General features: G+C 44.2%; 3 protein-coding genes and 1 long non-coding RNA gene across 5 annotated transcripts; 2 read left to right on the top strand and 2 right to left on the bottom strand.

Moving 5' to 3' along the window:
- Positions 1-212: 212 nt before the first annotated feature.
- On the top strand, positions 213-4,303 carry LOC124192792 (glutamate--cysteine ligase catalytic subunit-like). Its single transcript, XM_046586287.1, has 10 exons — positions 213-1,356; positions 1,514-1,676; positions 1,738-1,847; positions 1,931-2,060; positions 2,134-2,362; positions 2,422-2,836; positions 2,899-3,070; positions 3,136-3,501; positions 3,590-3,771; positions 3,838-4,303. Exons 2-10 carry the CDS (start codon positions 1,527-1,529, stop codon positions 4,007-4,009), a joined length of 1,926 nt encoding a protein of 641 aa, XP_046442243.1. The 5' UTR covers positions 213-1,356; positions 1,514-1,526; the 3' UTR covers positions 4,010-4,303.
- LOC124192794 lies at positions 2,508-6,899 on the bottom strand. The gene is made up of 2 exons (XR_006873845.1): positions 6,753-6,899; positions 2,508-6,673 (listed from the first exon to the last, which is right to left on the bottom strand). It is a non-coding gene; the product is annotated as an uncharacterized LOC124192794 (long non-coding RNA).
- On the top strand, positions 5,496-9,410 carry LOC124192790 (solute carrier organic anion transporter family member 4A1-like). Of its 2 annotated transcripts, XM_046586283.1 has the most exons (17): positions 5,496-5,670; positions 6,035-6,081; positions 6,150-6,221; positions 6,285-6,416; positions 6,481-6,690; positions 6,759-6,789; positions 6,866-6,968; positions 7,055-7,176; positions 7,263-7,370; positions 7,436-7,581; positions 7,649-7,700; positions 7,782-7,924; positions 7,994-8,040; positions 8,104-8,272; positions 8,346-8,551; positions 8,614-8,817; positions 8,888-9,410. In XM_046586283.1, exons 1-17 carry the CDS (start codon positions 5,496-5,498, stop codon positions 9,084-9,086), a joined length of 2,166 nt encoding a protein of 721 aa, XP_046442239.1. In that variant the 3' UTR covers positions 9,087-9,410. The 2 variants fall into 2 exon arrangements, with proteins under 2 accessions (XP_046442239.1, XP_046442240.1); XM_046586284.1 differs by lacking the exon at positions 6,759-6,789 and having other exon boundaries at positions 5,536-5,670; positions 6,481-6,720.
- Positions 9,255-20,008, bottom strand: LOC124192788 (multiple epidermal growth factor-like domains protein 8). Its single transcript, XM_046586282.1, has 17 exons — positions 19,587-20,008; positions 19,360-19,523; positions 18,465-19,293; positions 18,057-18,404; positions 17,114-17,989; positions 16,753-17,054; positions 16,351-16,670; positions 16,147-16,289; positions 15,757-16,080; positions 15,291-15,698; positions 15,149-15,224; positions 14,518-15,081; positions 13,627-14,453; positions 12,615-13,558; positions 11,812-12,549; positions 10,710-11,742; positions 9,255-10,643 (listed from the first exon to the last, which is right to left on the bottom strand). The coding sequence occupies exons 1-17, from the start codon at positions 20,002-20,004 to the stop codon at positions 9,709-9,711; spliced, it is 9,249 nt and encodes a 3,082-aa protein (XP_046442238.1). The 5' UTR covers positions 20,005-20,008; the 3' UTR covers positions 9,255-9,708.
- Between the last annotated feature and the right edge of the window lie 362 nt (positions 20,009-20,370).

The raw sequence follows: 20,370 nt of genomic DNA, 5'->3' as shown, positions 1-20,370 counted from the left end.
CGAAGAAAGTCGGGCGATGAAGAAAACGCAAAAAGATCTTGTATGCTGGGCAAGAGAGGGGAATGGGGCAATAAGAAGAAGGGAAACTAATATATCGACGATACACGTATAACAGGAGTACCAATTTCTCAACAATTGCAAATCTCACATTTAGTTAGCATTTTTAATACAGAATTAGCGTAACCTGACAACTAACGATAATTTTTCCTAACAAAATTTAGCAAAATATAGAACAAGAAATGAAAATATTTAGTGCTAGCGTTGTTGAAACGAAACTTTTCTCATGCGTGTGTTTAGGGAATCAACAGTGCGTTCTCCAATAGTCAAATCCAATAAAAAAAACTTTTAGCGCTTTCTCTTGTATTTAACTTTTGGTTATTTAGGAATAATTAAGCTTGTATTTAAATTGTTGAATAAACAAATTTCAGTTTTTGAAATGACTATCACAGTGAACAAGATAATCAATTCTAGCCCTTTTAATAAATTCACAAATCAGAATAAACACAAGTCTCTTATCTCACAAGCCATTTGCTTATTACTTCTTTTAATTATTCAAGATTCATCAATTTAGTATTACTATCACTACATTAAATGTATACAACGTAAGTTAGAAGAGTCCAAGATGTCACAAAAATCACAATCGATTTCTCTAAATTTAATGTGGTTGCGCAATGAGTTGCCAATTGCATTTCGCCAATGCAAAAAGAGAAACTTGTGCAAAAAATATGATGTTACTCAAGCGTGCAATCAAAATTAAACCTGATAATCGAATTTGTCATCACCGGAAGAATAGCCTAATATAGTGAATATACTTTTATTTTTTACTTTTTTCAACCTTATCTAATTGGATTATTTATTTATTTAAAATAATGGTTCGTTATAAGTTTTTCGTTAGCGTTGAGATTGGATTGGATAGCGTGCGTGAATAGATATTTTTTAAATATCATTGCCCTCGTTTTATTATCGAAGATTCTATTCGGTCTAGTACATTCTTGTTAAAGCTGGTTGTTAGGTTATCCCAGTTTTGTTGATGTATAAGATTACGTTACCACGAGAGATGATCATCGTTACTGCGGACGTGGATCATCGTGACTGGCAGGTTCGTTACAGAATGTCATGTATTGCCAGTGCCACCCCAGGCTTTTACCAATCACCAAGACTTCATTATAAAACCTGTCCGAGAAACTGCTTCGACGCACAGCAGACGAAGGTGTTATACAACCAGGATTTACCCAAAAAATTATTATTATAAACATTGCCCAGTGATCGCGGCTCTGTAGTGTATTTCAGTTAGCTTTCTCAATCCCTTTGGATTATTCAACACATTGTTTGGTGCTAACATCAGTGTTTTTAAAGGTATATAATGGCTACTCTTTTAGAATACAAATAAAATAATATGACAATATAACATAAAAATGTTATGTCACATTGTCATTTTTTAGAGCATACTCACACTTAATTACTTCACATACTTTTAAACAAAAAAAAATTTAATAAATGTTAATTTACATAGGTATCTTACAAGAATGGGTCTCTTATCTGAAGGAAGTCCACTGAGTTGGCCTGAAACCAAAGAGCTAGCAGATCATGTTCGAAAACATGGCATTACTCAATTTATAAATCTGTACAATTTACTAAAGGATAGACAAGGGGATGTGCTGAAATGGGGTGATGAGGTATGTTTCTGATCAACTGACCTTGCTTTCACAGCTATTAATGAACCTATTTTCCTTTTAGATTGAATACATGCTTGTAAAGTTTAATCATGAAACCAAAAAAGCTCAACTCAGTCTTCGTGGACAAGATCTCCTGCCCGTTCTTCAAATAACTGAAAAAGAAACCCCAGAGTAAGTGTTTTTATTTTATTGGTTATGCTGTATTCATTAGCTTTAAATGCAGATGTTATCTAAATCATTCTTTACTCCTTTAGGAAGGCTACCTCCTTGTGGAGGCCTGAGTTTGCTAGTTACATGATTGAAGGTACACCTGGCAAACCCTATGGAGGGCTATTAGCTCATTTCAACATTGTTGAGGCTAATATGAAAAATCGACGCCAAGAGGTTACATCTTCATTTATATTTAGTTCACGCCGTCCACTTTCTAATCTCCTTTTTTATTTTTAAAATATGATAGGTCTGTGCTCTGCTGGAAAAAGATGAACAAATCTTTTCCATTACCGCATTCCCTCGCTTGGGTTGCGAAGGATTTTGCGTTCCCGAAGCCAAGCCTGACCCTGTGAACAGCGCTTCTCGTTCTTTATTTTTCCCGGATGAGGCTATTTATTTGGCCCATCCACGATTTCGTACACTAACTCGCAACATCCGTGAACGAAGAGGAGAAAAAGTTGCTATCAATGTTCCAAGTAAAGAGTCAAAGATGTATCAACTTAGTTCCTGTCTTAAACATTTATTGCTTTTCCAGTTTTCAAGGACGTTAACACTCCCAGTCCTTTTACGGAAGATTTGACTGTATTGGGAGATGACGGTGAGAAGGGTAAATCTGCTTTGCCAGACCATATATACATGGATGCAATGGGTTTTGGAATGGGCCAGTGTTGTCTGCAGTTGACTTTTCAAGCCTGCAATATCAAAGAAGCTCGTACACTTTACGATCAACTGACACCAATGTGTCCAATTATGTTGGCTCTTACTGCCGCTTCGCCACTTCAGCGTGGCTATATCGCCGACACAGATTGTCGCTGGAATATTATTTCCAGTTCGGTGGACTGCCGCACGAGAGAGGAAAGGGGTCTAGAGCCGCTAAAGACAGACAGATACCGTATCTACAAATCACGATATGATTCAATCGATTCGTATTTGTCTCCTGAAGGAGAAAGGTATATTTATCATAGACGCATTCATATTATTTCAAATTGTGATAATCAAATTTCTGTTAAAGATACAACGACATACCCCTGGTCATAGATCAAGAGGCTTACAAGAGAATGCGTGACGCTGGAATCGATCATTTACTTGCTCAACACGTTGCCCATCTCTTCATTCGTGATCCCGTTTCCCTCTTCAGTGAAAAAGTGAACCAAAATGATGAGGAAGATTCGGATCACTTTGAGGTACATGCTATAAAAGAGCTTGGTCGTTCGATTATTTACTAATGATTTTCTGGGAACATTTTCAGAATCTTCAATCAACCAATTGGCAAACCATGCGGTTCAAGCCCCCGCCGCCAAAGAGCACCATTGGTTGGCGCGTTGAATTCCGACCCTGTGAAGCACAAATAACCGACTTCGAGAATGCTGCATATGTTTGCTTCATTGTCCTGTTAACTCGCGTCATTGTAACCTACGGGCTAAACTTCCTCATTCCAATTAGTAAAGTTGACGAAAACATGAAAAGAGCCCAGAAGCGCGATGCCATTCTCAATCAAAAATTCTGGTTCCGCAAGGATCTAGTGTCGCAGAGCTCGCCTACCGATGCTGAATCAACAGCCGACCAAGAACAAATTTGCGTAGAGATGACAATTGGCGAAATAATCAATGGAAAGGTAGGTTTCTTTAATTTCAGCTCGAGTGGCTCTACCTCATCTTCTTTTCATTACAATTTTTGCTTAATCATCTATCTATTTTTCTTAGGGCGAAGAGTTCCAAGGCCTATTACCCCTCATTAGCAGCTACCTCTCGACTGTTGAAGTAGATGCCGATACCCATTGCACAATACATCAATACTTGCGGCTTATCCAAAAACGAGCAAGTGGTGATTTGATGACGACAGCTCATTGGATTCGTGAATTCGTCACCAAGCACCCAGACTACAAGTATGTTGAAATATTTCCCTTTTTTTTTTGTATGTTTAATTATTCGCAATTTAAAAAACAAAACAGGGGCGACTCCGTAGTAAGTGAAAGGATCAACTATGATTTGCTGACTAAAATGGATAGTATTCAAAATGGGACTATCGAGTGTCCGTCGTTGTTGGACCATCCCCGCACCAAGACCCAATCTTCAATTCCGGAAACCATTAGGATGGCGGAAAACTGCCCGTCAACTTGTTAAAATCAAGACTATTCATTTTGAGCCTTGATTCTTGCCTAACTCAGCCATACAGTCTTATAAGTGCTATTTAGAAGGATCAAAACTAGCACCATTTAAACCGATCGCGAAGGAATTTATTGTTTTTGTTTGTTTATGTGTAAGGGAAGCATTAATTTGGTTTTAGGACTCTAGATCTATACAGAAAATCACTTTACGTCCGTTGCAAAGCAAAAGTTACTGTTATTTTTTTCTGGGATTAGGAAGAAACTGCTGTCAACAATTTTTAATGAAGAATACATTGAAATTATCAGCTGATTAATCTATTGCAAAATTGAGTACTTTCTAACTGGGCTACCTGTCTAGGAAATTTGAACAACCTACGCATACTTTATAGCTAACGAGGACAATAACAGTCGACAACACTTTAAACAGCAAACGTGGCCTTCACGAACCTTTCCCCCCACTCTTCCTCGAACTGACGGAAAGATGTTCCAGTCGCAGGTATAATGGATAACTTCCATTCTGGCGGATAAACAGTGGAATTCGAATCCTTGACGTGATCGACCTACCTTTTCGTATACGTGTGCGACAATATGATTATATAGTATTCTGATAATTCCGGTTTCGGGCCTATACTCGTCGTGAATGATACGTGCCTTATTAATTCCTTGTTTCCCCCCTCTAAGTTGGTCAACGCGACGACGCCTTTAATGATGGCTGTGATGATGTGGTTGAGTTGCAAAAAATGAGTTAGGGCTGAGTGAATGTGTGTGCGTAGTGCGCCTGCGTGTTTCGCAGACTACCTTAAAATCAATCACGCAACGTGAATAAGGGAATTGCACCACGACGTCACGGGCCCTTCTCTTTTGGGAGGGAGATTCTTTTTTTAGGCCCGCCCCTCCTGGGCGACGACGTGGGTATGTCGTGTAGCGATTGTGAAATGGAAAAGCCTCACTTTTTTTTTTTTTAACTTCACTACCTGTTGCATGGCAGGACAACCACAACCAGTTTTTTACTCTAGCATAGATCATTATTAGACTGTATAGTGTAGACTTTGTCCATCTGTTCTTGAGCTTTGACGATTCCTTTTGTGTGGCACAGCCGATCGTGCTTCCCCACCAAGTCCCATGTTGTTGTTGTCGGAATAAGCAAGGAGGTTGCAGACTTGAAAAAGAAATCTTCTCATTCCGCCAACGACAATTGCCCTCTGCTGTCTCGCCCTGATTGTGTTCGTGAGTGAAAACTGTGCGAACGTAAAATGGAAGGAGAAAGTAGCAAGTAGGTCGGCAGTACTGCTGGTGGTAGTTGCTGAGCAAGTCGCAAGTTATACTCTCACTTTTGGGGAGACCCACACTGCCGAATCAAACTCGTCTGCTCATTTCGTGACGAATTTGCGTGAGGCTTAGTACGTGGCCACTTTCCCTCTGCACACTAGTCATCTCTCTTTCGCACCTTGGACAAAACGGTGGCTCACGATTCTGCAGTGAACGAGGAGTTGGCAGGAACCATGGAAATGGCAAATACCGTCACCAATGCCAAATCCTCGGATCCAGCGTCGACTGCGGATTTCGACGACGGCGGAGGACAATGTGGATGGTATTGCTGGAAACCCAAATTCTTACAGCGGCTATCTACATCCAAGTCGTTTTTATTCTGGATCTGCTGGGCCGGAGGATTTCAAAGTAAGTCCGCTAAATCAAATAACAACTTCGTGTACCGTAGTGTAGCCTTTCCTAGTTTTCCACCCTTGCCGTTAAAAGTTGAAAAGGAACGAGGTGAAATGTTATCTTTTGGGAAAGTAGTGATGAATTGCCTATTCGTCTGTTCTTTTCCAAAATAAACAACGACTTCAAAGATGGATGTGCTTCGGTAGTCAAGCAAAAACAAACAGCTTCCAAATTTCTAATTTTAGAGGAATCCTCGGTCGACGCAGTATAAATATTTAAAGTCCTTGAAATATTTGGACCGTTGAACCGCAATTATAAAATAACCTTCTACTGCTGTGTGACACATTTACTCTAAGTGTACGGATTACTTTTCAAACAGGTTTTTTGATCAATGGTCTTCTCAACGTTTGCGTCAGCACGATAGAGGTAAATGGTTGTAATGAGTTCAATCTCGCTGTATCACAAGTTCAAAGACAGTTTCCTTTTATGTTTAGCGGCGGTACGACCTCACTTCAACGGACAGTGGGATGATTATAGGATGCTACGACATCGCGTCATTTTTAACAGCAAGTTCAAACACAAGACAAGTTGCTGTTGTTTTAAACGCTTAGTTATAAAATCACCTTTAGGTTCTACCAGTGTCCTATCTAGGAGGTCGCAAAGGAGCGTGCAAGCCTCATTGGGTCGGCTATGGTGTGTTACTATTAGGAATAGGGTCGTTCGTCTTTGCTACACCCCACTTAACATCTGGGCTCTACCAGGTTTTTCCCGCAAAAAAATTGCCAAAAGATACGAATTTGGACTTACCACTTGTTGCATACGCAGGCTTCCGTGAAGGAACAAGTCATCAATACCTGCTCACTATCCGTTCCGTCGATGAACGCCAGTTGCTCGACATCAGATCAATTAACAGCAGGTCTAACGGGTGGATGGGCGTTGCAAAAGTTCAAGTACGTGTTTCTAGTAGCGCAACTCATCATGGGTGCAGGTGGAGCTCCGTTATACACGCTCGGAACAGCTTTCATAGACGAGAATGTCAGTTAATTTTGAAAAATTACAAGAAAAGTAAGTGATTGCATTTAATATTTGTCGTTTACCTTTAGGTCAGTCACAAAATGCAGCCGATCTACAGCGGTGATTAAGATTTCCTAAATTCCAACACTGAGTCCCATATTGCGTAATATCTAATAACTTGTAAATAATATGGCAGGGATTTTTTACGGAAGTACAATGCTTGGCCCTGCTCTGGGCTACATTGCTGGCGGGCAACTACTTCGTCTTTACGTCGACTTCGACACGATCTCAGCCAACGAGTGGGTTTTTTAGTTGTTGTTGTTGAATTCTTACTCAACTCGTAATCGCTATTTTAACAAACAAATCATCCTTTTTTCCCAAAAAGAGTGGGGATGGCTCCGGGTAGCAGCGGTTGGATCGGTGCCTGGTGGCTCGGTTTCGTCATCGCCGGAACGTTGCTTTGCATAGCCGCCATTCCACTTTTGGCTTTCCCTGGCGAATTACTTGGTGACTTCATCCAATGCTACAACAATTCTCGGCGCTTTGTTGACCACATAGTTTCTTTCTGCCTTTTGTGCCATAACTTTCTACAGGTGCGAAAGCACTCGCTGCAGCCAAAGAAGCAGAACATTCTAAAACGGAAGACCCTGAGGATGATGACGATTACGATTCCAAAAACGATTCCAAATCGACTACACCAGGTAATTGAAAAGTGAAGAGTGGCCGGCCATGACGAAAAACTAAAGAGAGTTAATTGTTTAATCAGATGGAGCAATTAGTGTTGGCCAGAGCTTGCGAGAATTACCTTTGGCCATTAAAGAATTAGCTACACGCTGGACGTTTTTATTCATTTGCCTCGAACAGTCGTGCGAGGCAATGCTCCTTGCAGGCTTTGGGGCTTTCCTACCGAAGGTAAAACATAATTAAGTTAGACGTAATCACAATTATCTATAATAATAATATAATCGTAATTATTCAGATTATCGAAAGTCAATTTTCATTATCACCTGCTATGGCTGCCATCATCGTTGGTATTTGCTTTATTTCTCTCTCTGAAAAATCGATGCTGATTATTTAAAGGAACAAATACCAATAATCATCCGATTGAATAGGTGGACTGGTGATTCCATGCGGGTGTGGAGCTTCCTATTCTGGAGGTTATCTAATCAAACATTACCGCATGCGACCACGGACGATTTTAAAGATGTCATGTTTCTTGGTATCTCTGAGCTTCATCTTCTCTTTGGCTTTCATGGTATGCCGTGATATTTTGGAATCAATTCACCTCTGTGTATGGTAATCGCTATAAACCGTCTTGTTACAGGTCTATTGCCCCAATCAAGATTTTGCTGGAGTAACCATTCCATACAGGTAAACCTACATTTGCATTAACAACAGCCCAATAAAATTAACAAATCAAAATTGTTTTGATAGCGGAAAGCATGAATTAAAAATCGTCTCCGACTGCAACGCTAAATGTTCGTGCTCATTAGATACCTACGATCCTATTTGTGGTATCGACAACATTCTTTACTACTCTCCTTGCCATGCTGGCTGCACGTCGTCTCATGAAACTTTAGTCAACGGATCGAAATCCTTTGCGGTAAAGTTTCATGTTACATACGTGTCGTAAAAGAAGTACTTTTGAGTAATAATTCAAATCGTCACGTACCTAGGTTTATTCCAATTGCTCGTGTATAACTTCGCCAGAATATAAAAGAATGAAGGTCATGGGTGGAGCGGAAATTGACGTCATGGCGGCGCGTCAAACGTGTACTTCTGCCAAATGCAATCACCAGCTCTACCTGTTCACGATATTATTATTCCTCTTTCTGGCTCTTGTTTTCATGAATAGCATGCCGATTTTATCAGCAACTTTAAGGTAAAAAATTGCGGTAACAAATTTTTAATGAAGATAACGACTAACCTGACGTTCTTTGGCAGGAGTGTGCCATACAATAGAAGAGCGTTCGCATTAGGAACCCAGATGATTATTTGGAGGCTGTTAGGTGCTATTCCAGGTCCCATGATCTTCGGATTATTCATAGACAGTTCCTGCGTGTTGTGGTCGCATACCAACAACGAATGTGGTGACAACTCTGACAATAGCGGTTCCTGTTTAATTTACAACAATTATTCATTTAGCAGGTATTCATTATATTTATATGAAAAGTTATACAAGGTAAACAAGTTGACATTATTTACGTTACTTTATTAGAGCGATGGTTGGGTTAGCGCTGGTCGTTAAAGGGTTCACATTTTTGTTCGCCACACTGTCTTGGTGGTTCTACACGCCTTCTACCGTAACGAAGGCGTCCAACGGTGTCCAGGAGGTTGCTGCAACATCGGCCAATCCAGAGGCAAAAACCAAAGAAATTTACGCTTATGACAACACAGCGGTCGATCGTAATGAATAAAATGAACCCATTCCTCTCCCCCCTTTCCTGCAAAATGTCGGTGGCGATCGCGTTATTTTAAATGTTTCTTGTTCTAGTATTCGGACAGAAAAAATGTATTTATTCACATTTTTTGAATATATACACTTTTGTATTTTTTTCGAATTTGTATTTTGTTTTTTTTGTTTGTAAGGTTTTTCATAAAAAAATAGAAAAAGGGGGAAAAGTATGACATTAAACGGTCGGTCGCAACAGAACGGTGGTACACTTGCAAAACGGAGGAACTTATTGTGCCTAATCAGCAGTACAATATCATATGGCCCGTGATGTATCACATGGATTGGTTAAAAAAAAAAAAGAAAAATTCGTCATGTTTTACAGGAGGAAATGGAAACAGCTGCGTGGATTGCAATTTGCACAAGAAAATGAGCAGACGAGTAAGCCTTAAATAGCTCACTTGCCGGGAGGATTACAAAAATACAAAGAACAAAGAGGAGAAAAACACGGAACGCGTCAAGTAACGGCGATAATACAAGAAGAAAAGATTAGAAAGGGATTCAAATATAAACAAGTGTCGAGTGATTAATGAGTAGACGATGATTAAGTCATAATTTAAAAAAAAAAGAAAAAAAAACTCATCTTTTTAAAATTCCGTAGTTGGGTAATTCGATCGATTTCGCGGAGGAAGAACCAAAGCGGATGCCAAAGTCAGCTGAGTTCGTGCAAGTCTTCCACCTGGGAGTTGAACGATTAGTGTGGCAATGGCAGCAACGCCGTCAGCTGTCGGTTCAACAGCCAACGGACGGATGTCTATATGGCGAGGTTGGAGTCCTCCATTGGATCCAGCTAAACGTCCGACAGCGTCTTGGTCGGGTAGAATGCTGGCCCCGTGGAATTGATGATGCAACTGTGAGTGATGGGGATCCGGGCGCGATGCGCTTCTCCTTTTCCACCTCAGAGGCGAACACAATTGAGCTGTCAGCGTTGTGTGGTGAACTTGGAGTCCAACATTTTGCCCGACACGTTTACCGTCACGCAAACCCGTTTGCCCGCGTAAAGTAGCTTCGAGGTAGACAGAAACGGTGGCAAACGGACGCCGCGCCATGTGCTCCATCTCAACAGCTTGCCTTTCCCGGGCACGCCGACCCTCGATAGCTTGCTTGGCCTTCCACGCTACAACCGAGACAGCCAGGAAGAGAAAGAAACAGGAGAAAAACACTGAGAAGAAGACGAAAAGGTCGATGCGCGGTTGATCTTGACGAAAGAAGAGAGAGCCCAATGTGGCATCTAACGACGGACTCCCCGCTCCCTGAATGAGGATGTAGAAGCGCGTCGAGCGGAGATCGTGCCGGTCTTGCGGCAGAGTCAAAATGAGTCGATTTTGAAGTCCTCGAACAACAACGACACTAAACGGATCCGTCACCGTCAAGAAAGTGGTCAAACCACTGGCCACCTTCTCTACAATGTGGTAGGACAATGTGTATCGGTCCGACGTATTGTTCACCAATCGCTCCACTGGAATGGATGTATTGGGATGCTGAACCAAAGGTTGGCCACCTTGATCAAAAGCGAGGGAACCTAATGCCAATTTAAAAACAAATTCATTAATTTTTACTCGACGTTCACTACGAGAATGGAATTTACCAGTGATGATGATGTATTTAGGATCCAATTCGACACGGTGGCCACCAGGATGCATAGGATCTTGACGGACGATAAACATGTCGTCACGTGGTGCGAAGAACAAGTCAACGCCACCCTGGGCGACATCCACCAGCAACCGGATATCAACGTTTAGGAACTTGGGTTGAATGGCGAAAAATACGGGGCGTCGGGGGTAAAGCGGAGTCGGTTTCCGATTGCATTCCTCCTGCGTTTCAGGATCCAAACAATATTCCGTGTCCACTGACATTTGCCGGTAGCATTGATGCCCTTGCGTTGGGGTGCCCAGGTAATACTCTTTGCATTTGTCGCACTGCAAGGACCAGCAGGGAATGGGAGCCGGAAGTAAGCCCGATGAACCACCGGATAAAGCTCTTCCGGGAAGACCTAAACTAGCGAAGGACGTGCCAGTCCGACATTGAGGATCCGATTCGGTATTGTTTTGGCAGTTACACGACTCCCCCGTCACTGGATGACACATGTCACCGTGACCGTGACACTCACACGAGCGGCACGGCTTCCGGCGGTCTTCGACACCTCGGAAATTGCCGGGGATACACTCTTCGCATTTCTCTCCCATGGTCGAATTGGAACAGCTATAGCAAACGGCCTGCGTCTTCGGGCCCTCGCCGATCAAACGCACCCAAGCAGCTTCAGCGGTTTTGCTCCAACCAACTGTTTGTAAGAGCAGCAATTCGTTGGTGGTCTGAAGGGGAAGATTAGACAGTGACAAGTTATGCCCGTGGCAAACGGGCGTGTGTCCATTGCAGTACTCCAGGCAAGAAATGCATTGGCCGTTGTTGCGAGGATCACCGACAAAGAGCGGTCGACATCGCGTGCACTGTGGGCCCATTGTGTTATTGAGGCAATCAAGACAAACATCTAACTGATCGGGCTCGGGTCCAGCGCATTCTGAGTGCCCATTGCACTTGCATTGGATACTGCAGTTGGCTCCAACGAAACCAAAATGGCATCGACAGACGTTCGGCTCCAAGCAATCTCCATGAACGCATCCCTGTTGAACAAGCCAACACACAAAGAATTAATAAAATTCCAATTATTTCTTGTAGAATTCTGATTTTACCTGAGAACACACTGGTCGGCAAATGTGACCCTCGGAGACGTAACCATCAGAGCACAGACACTCGAATCCGTCGGGTCGATCGAGGCATCGTTCTGAACGGGGATCGCAGGAATGATGGCCATTGAGACATTCGTTTTCGGCAGGACAACTTTGGTAATTCCAAGTGGTCGCTTTTTCTAGAAGCGAAGAGGCTGACGCTAATTTGCCTTGTGATGGTTTACGGTGTTGTTGAATGGCCGTCAAGTTTAATCGATCTAGAAGGCGTGTGTAATCCAGCGATGAACACGAACCGTCCAGCGGACCTTCTAGGGTACCACGGCTACATATCCCGATGCCTCCCACTGGCGCCGAATCCAGAGAACACCAGCCACAATGAGGTTGAGTGTGACAAGTGGAGCATTGCGTGAACTGGGAACAAGGTCTGGGACAAGCCGTTTTGGCGGATCCCTGTAAAATTGCACCACACATGCCCCCGACGCACTGCAACGATTGGTAACTGGGGGCCACGCACTGGCCAAGTGCAGTGGACCATCGACATTCATGCCATCCTCCTTCGCCACCAGGTGATTCCAGACATTCACTGCAGCCGTTGTTTTGATAGCAACGAGATGGGCACGGATGGGGTGGTATAACAACAACCAAAAAGGAAGAGCTGTCTTTGATGTTCCGACCAACACAATTCCATTCGTAGATGGGAAGAGTGTGCAACTTGCGACTTAATTCACTAGTCCGAAGCACCTACGAAAATCAAGTCCTCAATTAAATACGATTTCTTTAAAAACATTGGTCATTTCCTTCCTTACCTGGCGTGTCCACATGCATCGTCCCAAATCGCGACATTTATCACAATCGGAAGCTGGACAGGATCGTTCATGACATTGGGCAGCGTCAACCGTGTCACGTTGTTTGACTTCACAGCGATTCTCTTCCTGACAGTCGGCGCCATATGGAACACAACGGCCCGATTTGCAGTTGGTGCACCATTGGCAAGATTGCGGCAGTCCGCGATAGATTGGCCATTCACCGAGACATTCGCTACAGGAAGCGTGCTGATAGCAATCACGGCTGGCTACACGCTCCGGACCGCACACTGCTCCTTTGGAAAACTCGAGAACACCCTGAGGTTGAGTGCAACGCTCGGGTGATATCTTTGACGTCGAATAACAGAACGTGGCATTCAATCCGGACGGCTCGTAAACGGCGCAGTAGGAGCAGCCGGCCGTGGCTTTACATTTCAGTTTACTGTTACTCCAAAGTGCGCAGAGATCGTCGGGTACCTCGAGTTTAATCAACGTTCCTTGAGCTGAACCCGCCCACATTCCACCCATTATGTAAACTGACCCGCTGGCCGGATGTCTAGTTGCGGCCAAACCAACGGCAGGCGCCAAAGGGCTGCCAATCAACTCTGCAGCGTTGTTCCTCTGCTGGGCGAGATTGATCCACGTATTGCAGGCATAAGAGTAGGCCATCAGCGTGTCAGAGCTGTTGGTCGGCTCGGTCTGCCCGCCAATGATGAGCATGTAGTCTTCGGTGGAGACGGCTGCGTGAAGATAACGGGAACGGGGCATCGATAACTCGGGTGGATTCGAGTCACGATCGACCGTCAGCAACGACCAGCGGCGACTGGGGAAATGGAGCGCGTACAATTCATTGGATGGCACAACTTTATCCACCTTGTACAACATTCCACCGTAAACGTAGAGACTCCGAGTCGAAACGTGGAACACTGCGCTATGGCCATAAATTCCTTCAAACAGATAATAACACAAACAATTGATAAAATCCTTGAACATATTTATGATGAATTTAATTTACCAATGGGTGGTGTTCCCGTTGTATTAAGCACGGTCCAGGTTCCATTTTCAGGGCTGAATTCCATCACTTTTTCCATGAAACCATATTCCGGACTGAATCCGCCGACCAATAGCAACGTCTGATGTTCACCATCGTGCCTCAATGACAAAGTGTGTCCTGCTAGCGGTGGGACAAGACCTCGAGTTCCGATCTCCATCCAGCGTCTCGAATTGATGTCAAATTTCCAGAAATCAGAAAGGAAAGCGCTGGATGCACGGTCACGATGACCCATGCCGCCATAAACATAAAGGCTTCGCTGCGAATTGACATATTCGGCTGCGTGGAAATAGCGTTCGGGTGGCAATGATGACTCTCCGCCTCCTACACCCGGCTGGATGTGAACAGTCACCTGAAGCCAAGTGAGATTCTTAGTTTCAAACTCGCGAATATCGTTCAGTGGTCCGCGTGACATGGAATATCCGCCAAAGAGCCAGAGTGAACCACGGTGGTCGACGGCTAAACTGTGGCCTAATCGTGGGAGGACTGTTTTCAAATGTTCCATGCCTTCCGTAAGCTTTTGAGGATCAATAAGTTCCGTGCTGACGATGGAGGATCGACGACGGGCTTGGCTGCAATCGGCGCTGGCGTAGCCTTTTTGACACAAACAACGGCCGGCGCTCATGTCACACTTTCCATGGCCCAGTTGTGAGAAGCAATCGTTGGGGCAAACTTGACCCTCGCAATCTGTTCCGACCCAGCCAGATGGACAACTGCATTTCCCGGCAATACATTTTCGGGGTGACGGACAGTTATCGGGGCAGGAAAGTACGGTGAAAGTGGCATTGAACCTAAAATAAAAGCAAACAGTTGATAGAGATGAAACCAACCCAAATGGGAATGAAAATCACGTACCCCTGTTTGATGTCGTTCCGCCGATAGAAAATGGTCATAATGCCTGAATGGGCGTGGACATTAAGCGGGAAAACGGTTTGTGGGGAACAGTATGCACCAAGCAAATGATTTTGCCGCGTCCAGCCATTTTCCAATGACATGAAATCGGGCAGACCGTCGTAAACGTAGACGTAGTTGGTAGGGCATAAAATACGGGCTCCTTGATGGATTGTTAGTTGAATGATGGCTTCCTTTGGTTTGGGTCCTTCTCCTCCTAATCCACCCGATATTCCTCTAACGGAGTTGTGGGTATTCAGCACCCAAACGCAATCTTGGACATCCAGTTCGTTCTTCGAATGGCGATAGATTCTATCCGGTGCCGAGTAACTGCCCAGGCTTCCATTGGTGATTGCGGATAGGATTCCACGAGAAGAACACTGTCGGTAGCATGTTCCGCCATGCCGCGGATCACCGTAGTAACCAGGTTTGCAAGATTCGCATTTGTTTCCTTCTGTCTCGTCTTGACAGTAACATTGACCCGTTGCTGGATTACAGATTCCAGCAGTCACATTAGCATGACCGTTACTGTAATGCACGGAATTGATTTAATTTTCATTTGTCATTTTTTAAAATAATCTATTCATTTATTTACCACTGGCAGAGCTGACAGCCCTCTGAAGTAGTAGCGTTTCCGTAGCTACCAGCCCGACACAACTCGCAGCTCAGTCCTGCAATGGACACATAATTGGTTAGGTCACGGATGACTAAATTTTCTTACGAATTCACCATCTTACCATCGGTCAAATCCTGACAATGATCACATGTTCCAACTCCTTGATAGCAAGTCGAATGCCCAAAGCACCCACAGTCTTCCTGACAATCGGGACCAGTCCAGCCTAGCTCGCATTCGCACTGGAAATCAGGTGGACCAGAGCAACGGCCGTGGACGCAATCTTCGAAGCAGGTGCGTTCACAAAACGTCTTTCCGTCACCGATGTAGCCTTTCTTGCATGCACAAAGGTAGGATCCAGGAGTGTTGAGACAGGCTGCATCAGGATGGCAATCGTGTTGACCCAAGGAGCATTCGTCCACGTCGGGACACTGAGCATATGCCCAACTCCAAACAGAATGACCAGGATCATGTGAAGTCATAGATGAAGATGGCGGCGATGGTGTGTCGCCCAACAAAACCGAGCAATTACCTGAGTTCAAGATATGATTATTATTTGATGATTTCAAATTTTTACAATTCGATTTTACCGGCAGCGGGCGAATGGAAATCTCCCGGTTTGCACACGCCGATCATTGGATTATTACTATAATAGCACCAACCGCATCCTAGGTCAATCAAACAATTGGAGCAGCTTTGTTTTCTTTCGCACGATTTGCAACGCCCTGCGCTAATGCCATTACGGCTGCCGTTGACGGACGATAAAGACTTCCCCGTTCCCATCATGACCAATGTATCTGGAAGGCCACCAAGATCGCCTCGCAAAGACGGCCGTCCTGATAGGATTCCTCCCTCCACGTGTGATTGCGGCTCGACATCGACCCATTCTCGACACATCCCAAATTGATAAACCACTGCAAGGAAAATTGGTTTTTGATCAAAAGAAGTGAATAATTGAAAAGCAAATCTGTCAATTTTACCAATATAACTGGAGAAAACAAAGCATGTTTGCGTCTCTTCACACCAAGTGCATCGACCCGGTTCGCCTAGACATGAAGAGCATCCGCGTCGTTCATTGCAAGGCATCGGACACTCCCCAGTCGTTTGAACAGCACCAGCAAACCTATGTGGCAAACAATGAGCAACGGCAACAAAATAAACCGCATCATGAAACATTGAATTACCTTCCGCGTCGGGTGCAATAGGCTTCGTCAACGAGCCACTCGCACGAGTCGTCGGTGACGCATTGATGGCAGGAAATGTGGTTCGAACAATTGATGCATTGCGGCGGATTGAGGGTGAGGAATGCCGTTGTCGTGTTTCCAGCATCCAAATAACATTCCGACAGCTCACCAGATTTTGTACTGTTGGATCCAATTCTCGACAGACAGTTCCGGCTGGGCTCACACCAACCGCACAATGAATCCGAGAGGCATTGCATACAATTTGTGTATAGATGGCAAGAACCATTGCTGTAGGGTTCCACGTACTCGAACGTAAACATCTAAACAAACAAAACAATGTTATCGTACCCTCGTGAGTTTATGATGAGCCCTGAGTCGAATCCTTTGAAAATCCTGGTTTACCTTTCTATAATTCGATTTTCCATTCCAGACGAGCTGCATTCGAGAGATCTCGCGTTGGGTGTCGATGTGATGATCATCAGAACCTGTCATACCGACCAGGGAACGATTTGCCGTGAATTCCATCATGTATTTGCGACCTCGACTGGGATCGGGGAAAATGGGAGTCTTGTCGGGTCGAACAGCTTCCACCCGACTGGTATTTGTATCGTTAACGGTCATGGAAGCTACAACTTCTAGCCGCTCGGTCGACTCATCCAAAGAAATGCGCAAAATTGACGATGCGTATGAAGAATCCATCATGACTGTGAAAAGAAGAAAATGTTAGAAAATATTTATCTCGGCAAAACTAAGAGCCGATTACTTTTGAATTCTTGTTGATAATCGTTCAATGGCCGAGCCTTGTTAGCCAGCGGGTGAATGAAACCGAGCATACGAGCCACCATAGTGCCTCCCCCACTTCCTCCGGCAGAAGTTGCATGATCACGTTGCTGCGAATAAAGTCTGGACTGCGGCTGGAAATTTGCCAGCGTTGAATTAACAATGCCGACCTCGTCCGGTTGGGAGAAGTTAGCCGGATGTTCGTAGAGTAGATAAGTGAGGCCAGGTCGGAAATCCCGTGTTCGACATTCATCCACCGCTGTTATGTCTGTCCCCTCGCTTCCCCACCAGCCAACGACGCCGGATGGCGTTTCCATTCCAGCCCCGCAGACACCCATATTGTCGTCCCGTCGGTGGCAGCGTGCCGTCTGTACGCACCAGGCGCACTGTCCCAGTTTCACAAAGTCACCGTTGCTGGCCGTCAATGCATTACCATGCACGGTACAAGAATAACAGTCACCCAGTGCGGGGCAAATTCCTGGGCACTGAGTCGTCTGCAAGTTGCTTGTACAATTAGCACCTGATGTCCGTTGGTAGCAGACTCCATCGGCTGGGCACCATCCGCACTCGGGATTGGCAGTGCAGCTCAACTGTGATGGGTGACGCTGACAGTTTGAGCTGCTGGACTGACCGCTTCGACTTCCAACCATTTCCAAAGGCACGACATATGCTAACATGTCACCAGAGACCGAGCCACGGTAGCCGCCAAAGATGAGGAAAACATTTTCGTCTTTCACGGCAGCGGCGAAACTGAAAACCCCTTTGGGAGTCAATAGATCCTTTCCCATTCCGTCGTTTCCGTGGTCCAGCACATGGTGGCTAACCCAGGTGTGACAGCCCAAATGGTAAAAATACAAACCTAATTTTAAAAAAAAGGAGCGATGAAATCAATCTTCACATGTACATCAATAAGAAAGACAGTGTACCTGAATCATAGCAGATTTCTTCGCGATTGTGTTTGTGAGTATATCCGCCGAAGACGATCATGTAAGAACCCATTAGAACGGCGCCATGAAAGGCTCGCTCAAGTGGGATGTGGAGGTCGGGCAAAGTTCCGCGTGGGTATAACAACTCGGTCCAATGTAACTCTTCCAAGTTGAAGATGAAAAGACGATCGCTCAGTTTTGAGAAGCGAGCAGCATCCGCCAAGATTCCACCGTAAACAATAAGCGAGTGGCTTTCGAGGTGGTACACCATACTGTGGCCGACTAGACGAATATCATGTTGTTTGCCTCCTCTTGGTTCTACTTCCTCCCATTCCTCGTTGCCTAGTTCTGTTTTTGAAAAACAAATTAGCAGCTAATTGATTAAATAAAATTAAAAGAATGACTTACCAGAAATGTTCACCTGAACACGGAACAGTTTGGAAGAGAATTCCCCATTGGCCATGCTCCCACCGAAGATATAAATCAACGAATCGTTCACCACACAAAGAGTATGTCGAGTTAGAGGAGGTGGCCGTACTTGACTTTGGCCAGCTAAAAGTGTCCATTCGTTTTTGGAAGCATCGAAATAGAAAAAATCGTCTGACAGACTTCCATCGGCAAATTGCCCTCCATACAGAACGAATCCATCTTCCAAGGCCCCCATGGCGTGACCGTATCGAGCCTTGGGTGCAGTCACCTCCAGTAGTGGCTCATCATTTTGAATGGATTCCGATACATTAACTCGACTCTCATTATTTTGGGCTAGAGAGCTTAAGTTGCTCCACTTTGATGAACTCATATCGAATGATAGTAGATCCCCTAGCGGAACATTTAAATCGAAACCGCCAAACACAATAAACTTGTTCAAATTTCTGAGGTAGACACCCCCGTGAGCTGTTCTTTGCATCGCTTGGCTTCCGCGACCAAGAAGATGCCAAGAATTTCCGAGGGATGATTTTGTATCCAGGCCACAATCGAGTCCAATGTAGCCTTGATTGCACACACACTGGTAAACACCGTCTATCTTCTCGCACCAGCCCCTGCTTTCCGTAAAACCACATTGATCTGGGCATGCTTCAAATTCACATGATTCCCCAACAAAAGCAGCTTCACACACACAAGAGTAATTGACACAATGCCCATGATTGGAACAGTTGAGAGGGCAATCTGTCACTGAGTATTCAGCAGAGAAACCTTCCAAAACATAGTTTGTATCGCTGTACAATAAAACTACCATCTGCAAAGGAAACATTTTTGTTACTAAAAGTGTTCTTTAAGACATGGGTTTTATCAAGATGCTTACTGAGCCAGATTTGGCAATGACAGGTGGAGGCAGCCCACGTCCACTAAAGCTGCCTTTCATTGGAGAGAGGACAGAGTCCCCGTCATAGACGAAAACATGATCATATGCACACTCAGTCTGCAGGCTATGGAATGTGAGTGTAATGTATTGTCCTGGCTGCTGGGCTGTGGAAGAAAATTACTCTTAAAATCAGAACATAAGATGTTTTGAAGAACAACAGCAAATACCTTCAATAAGCCAAACACAATAACTGTCTTCCCGATAGTTTTCAGGACCATTGGTGATTGCACCCCAAGTAGAATTCACCACAAATCTTCCTCTGTTACAACTGTGAATTGCACTGATAGTTGTCGACGCAGAGATTACCATGAGAAGGGCTGCAAAGATACTGAAATTCAGGCCCACTTTGGCCGCTGACAGTAAACGGCAGAGCCTAGTCGCTCTCCATCTTTTTCCCCGAGAATTTTCTGGCATTTTAGAAGTACTTGGATTCACATTCCATGACGAGATTCTGCTGGTGTTTAGATTCCGAGTTTTACTCATCAACAACAGAGATTCATCGCTCACCATTAATTCAATATCAAAACGTAAACATGAATGAAGCTTGTTTGACTTCGACGAAAAGTAAACTTTAACGTCGGCCATGCAACATTGCAACAAGACGCGATGCATGGTTGGAATATCGACGGCTAGATGGCGTAGGCGCGCCAATATTTGATTTATTGTAACTGAATCGACGATGTGTTATTTAATTAACTAAAAAAAATACTATTATGTAAAATAATATTGAATTCATATTGAATTCGATTATTCGAATAATATGGGTTAACAAAAACAAAACAAAAACGACTGTTTTATTGTTCGAAGTTTTATTTTAGAGCGGAAATGAGTTCCCCGTCTATTTTCAAAATAAAAATAAAAAATTCAAACAAACCATACAGTTCTGTATTGATGCTGTGCATATATACAGGAAAAAGCAAATGTTATTGAACAGCAGCCTCCCCAGAGAGT

This window comes from Daphnia pulex, chromosome 4, assembly GCF_021134715.1.
Source record: "Daphnia pulex isolate KAP4 chromosome 4, ASM2113471v1".
NCBI lineage: Eukaryota > Metazoa > Arthropoda > Branchiopoda > Diplostraca > Daphniidae > Daphnia > Daphnia pulex.
This window is presented reverse-complemented; position numbering and strand designations above follow the sequence as displayed.

Coding starts and splice junctions, on each gene's coding strand:
- LOC124192792 (XM_046586287.1), top strand. CDS start 1,527: ATGGGTCTCTTATCTGAAGGAAGTCCACTGAGTTGGCCTGAAACCAAA. Junction 1,848..1,930: donor ACTGAAAAAGAAACCCCAGA/GTAAGTGTTTTT, acceptor TTACTCCTTTAG/GAAGGCTACCTCCTTGTGGA. Junction 3,071..3,135: donor AAGATTCGGATCACTTTGAG/GTACATGCTATA, acceptor GAACATTTTCAG/AATCTTCAATCAACCAATTG.
- LOC124192790 (XM_046586283.1), top strand. CDS start 5,496: ATGGAAATGGCAAATACCGTCACCAATGCCAAATCCTCGGATCCAGCG. Junction 6,691..6,758: donor CAGCTTTCATAGACGAGAAT/GTCAGTTAATTT, acceptor GTTTACCTTTAG/GTCAGTCACAAAATGCAGCC. Junction 8,818..8,887: donor AACAATTATTCATTTAGCAG/GTATTCATTATA, acceptor TTACTTTATTAG/AGCGATGGTTGGGTTAGCGC.
- LOC124192788 (XM_046586282.1), bottom strand. CDS start 20,004: ATGGCCGACGTTAAAGTTTACTTTTCGTCGAAGTCAAACAAGCTTCAT. Junction 18,405..18,464: donor TGTTCAGGTGAACATTTCTG/GTAAGTCATTCT, acceptor TTTCAAAAACAG/AACTAGGCAACGAGGAATGG. Junction 15,082..15,148: donor GGCTGTCAGCTCTGCCAGTG/GTAAATAAATGA, acceptor CGTGCATTACAG/TAACGGTCATGCTAATGTGA.